We start from the raw sequence: 2,003 nt of genomic DNA, 5'->3' as shown, positions 1-2,003 counted from the left end.
ACCCATTTCGAGAAGTTGTTCGAGATCTGACCCTTCTCCTACCGCCATACCCCTCGGCGGTAGTATATAGCAGCCTACCGCCAAGGCCTCCGACGATAAGAAAATTGACCACGTCAGCACAACACATCCAGGGGATGGCGCCGCCAAGGTGCTCGACGGTAGGTGCATAGACACACTGTGTCTGAAACTTAGAATTCTTTTGCAATATGGCGTGAAATCCTACCGCCAGAGACCTTCGGTGGTAGGCTGTTATACCCCTGGACGATAGGAAAAGGTTCAGATTCTGAAATTTTTACAAACTAGAGTCAGATCTCGAACAACTTCTCAAAAACGTAAATACACGAAATTTCGCCGCGGCAGATAAACACTGAAAAACAGATAAAAAAGCTGAACGTCTTTTCGTGCGAACTCGTCCCGCGCTCGACTGCCGTGCGGGTTTAGTCATTCACCCGAACGGATAAAGAAGTTGGTCGCACTCGCACTTGACTTCATTCACCCGAACGAGTCGCGATGAACCAACAAGTAGTAGCAGGAGTATGAATGAATACATCAGCAGAGATATCGATGAATGCAACAGCAGAGTCTGAATGAAAGAAATCTGAATATAACCAACAACAGGTAGTAGTAGTAATAGTAGTACTGCTAACAAAGAACCAAAGAACGATTGATCTCTACCACCGATCCATAATATGTGCATATAGCCAACAAAATGCGACTGGTACTACTACTAGACAGTGAAAATCTCTAGAAAGACCACGGCGGGCGATGCAGAGCAAGAGCATCCCGCAACCAACCGATCGAATCGAATCGAAGATCAGATTCCCCAATGGTGGAGAATCGAATCAGAACCAGACTTTGCAGTCGGTGGGCTTGAATGCGGGGGCGCCGGCGGCGGCGCCTGGGGCGGGGAGGGAGAGCGGGCAGCTGATCCTGGCGCGGGGCCCGGGCACCTTGAACGCCCACACCTTGACGCGGAGCTTGGCGTTGAGCTTCACCTCCACCTCCACCGCGCCTCCCGCCAGCTGCGTCCTGAGGTTGGACTGGGTCACGTCCCCCTCCAGCACCTGCTGGCCGCCGAACGCCGGCTTCACCTCCGTGGATGCCTGGTGGCCCTGGAAGAAGGGGTCGAGCGGCGCGAACCCGAAGCGCTGGCCGTCGTAGAGCGCGAGGGCCTCGACGTTGTCGTAGTAGAGGCCCACCCGCTTGTTGGGGTTGCGCACCGTCATGGCGAGCGTGAGGTTGTACTGGAGCAGCGCGGGGCTGGCCGGGGTGCCGAGCGCGAACTGGGCGAGGGAGGCCGAGTCGACAGTGGCGGCGATCATCTGCGGGCGGAAGACGAAGTAGAGGATGAGGGCGAGGACCCCCGCGGTGACGAGGAGGGAGACGAGGATGCTGCAGAGGCAGCTGAAGAGCCCGCACGCCAGGCACTTGAACGGGCAGCACAGGCACGACGCCGCGCGGCTCCCCGAACCCATCGCAAGAGTCAGGCGGCTTGCTTTGCTGGTGCTGCTGGTGCTGGTGGCTCCAAGGGAGGGGATTCCGGCGGCGACGGCGAGGAGGAGCGGGACTGCAGCGGCGAGGTCGGATTGGATGGTGGATTGTGGCGAGACAGGTAGTATATAAGTAGGGGAGATTGGGGGACGCGGTTGGGTAAGCGCGTGGAGGCGACGACTCTTTCTTCCTTGTTGCCTGATGATTGTGCCAGGATTGAGTTTTTGTGGGATTTGTGATTGGAATCGCTCGCGGTGATTTGTTGAAGGTTTTGGCGTGGAAGAAGACGTTGGGAGGGCGCCGCCGCCGTCTCCTGGCGTTGCTGCGTGCGAGGTCAATCTGGTGGCCGGGGGTATTCTGGTCATTTCTCGTGGGACTCATCTGACAAAGGGCAAAGATCAATGTCCAACGGAAAGAGCGACAACAGATCAATCAGGCCAACTTTAACCGATCCCCTATCCAGCGTTAGAGAAGTAAATTTTGGTTGTACTCCTCTAATCGGCACCTAGTCG

At 56.2% G+C, this 2,003-nt stretch overlaps 1 protein-coding gene across 1 annotated transcript; it reads right to left on the bottom strand.

Moving 5' to 3' along the window:
• Nucleotides 1-584: 584 nt before the first annotated feature.
• Nucleotides 585-1,788, bottom strand: LOC123191111 (NDR1/HIN1-like protein 10). The gene has a single exon (XM_044603893.1). The coding sequence runs from the start codon at nucleotides 1,473-1,475 to the stop codon at nucleotides 843-845; it is 633 nt and encodes a 210-aa protein (XP_044459828.1). The 5' UTR covers nucleotides 1,476-1,788; the 3' UTR covers nucleotides 585-842.
• Nucleotides 1,789-2,003: the final 215 nt, after the last annotated feature.

The sequence above is a fragment of the Triticum aestivum genome, chromosome 2A (genome assembly GCF_018294505.1).
Source record: "Triticum aestivum cultivar Chinese Spring chromosome 2A, IWGSC CS RefSeq v2.1, whole genome shotgun sequence".
Lineage (NCBI taxonomy): Eukaryota > Viridiplantae > Streptophyta > Magnoliopsida > Poales > Poaceae > Triticum > Triticum aestivum.
Note: the sequence above shows the minus strand (reverse complement) of the source record. Positions and strands in the feature narration are given on the sequence as shown.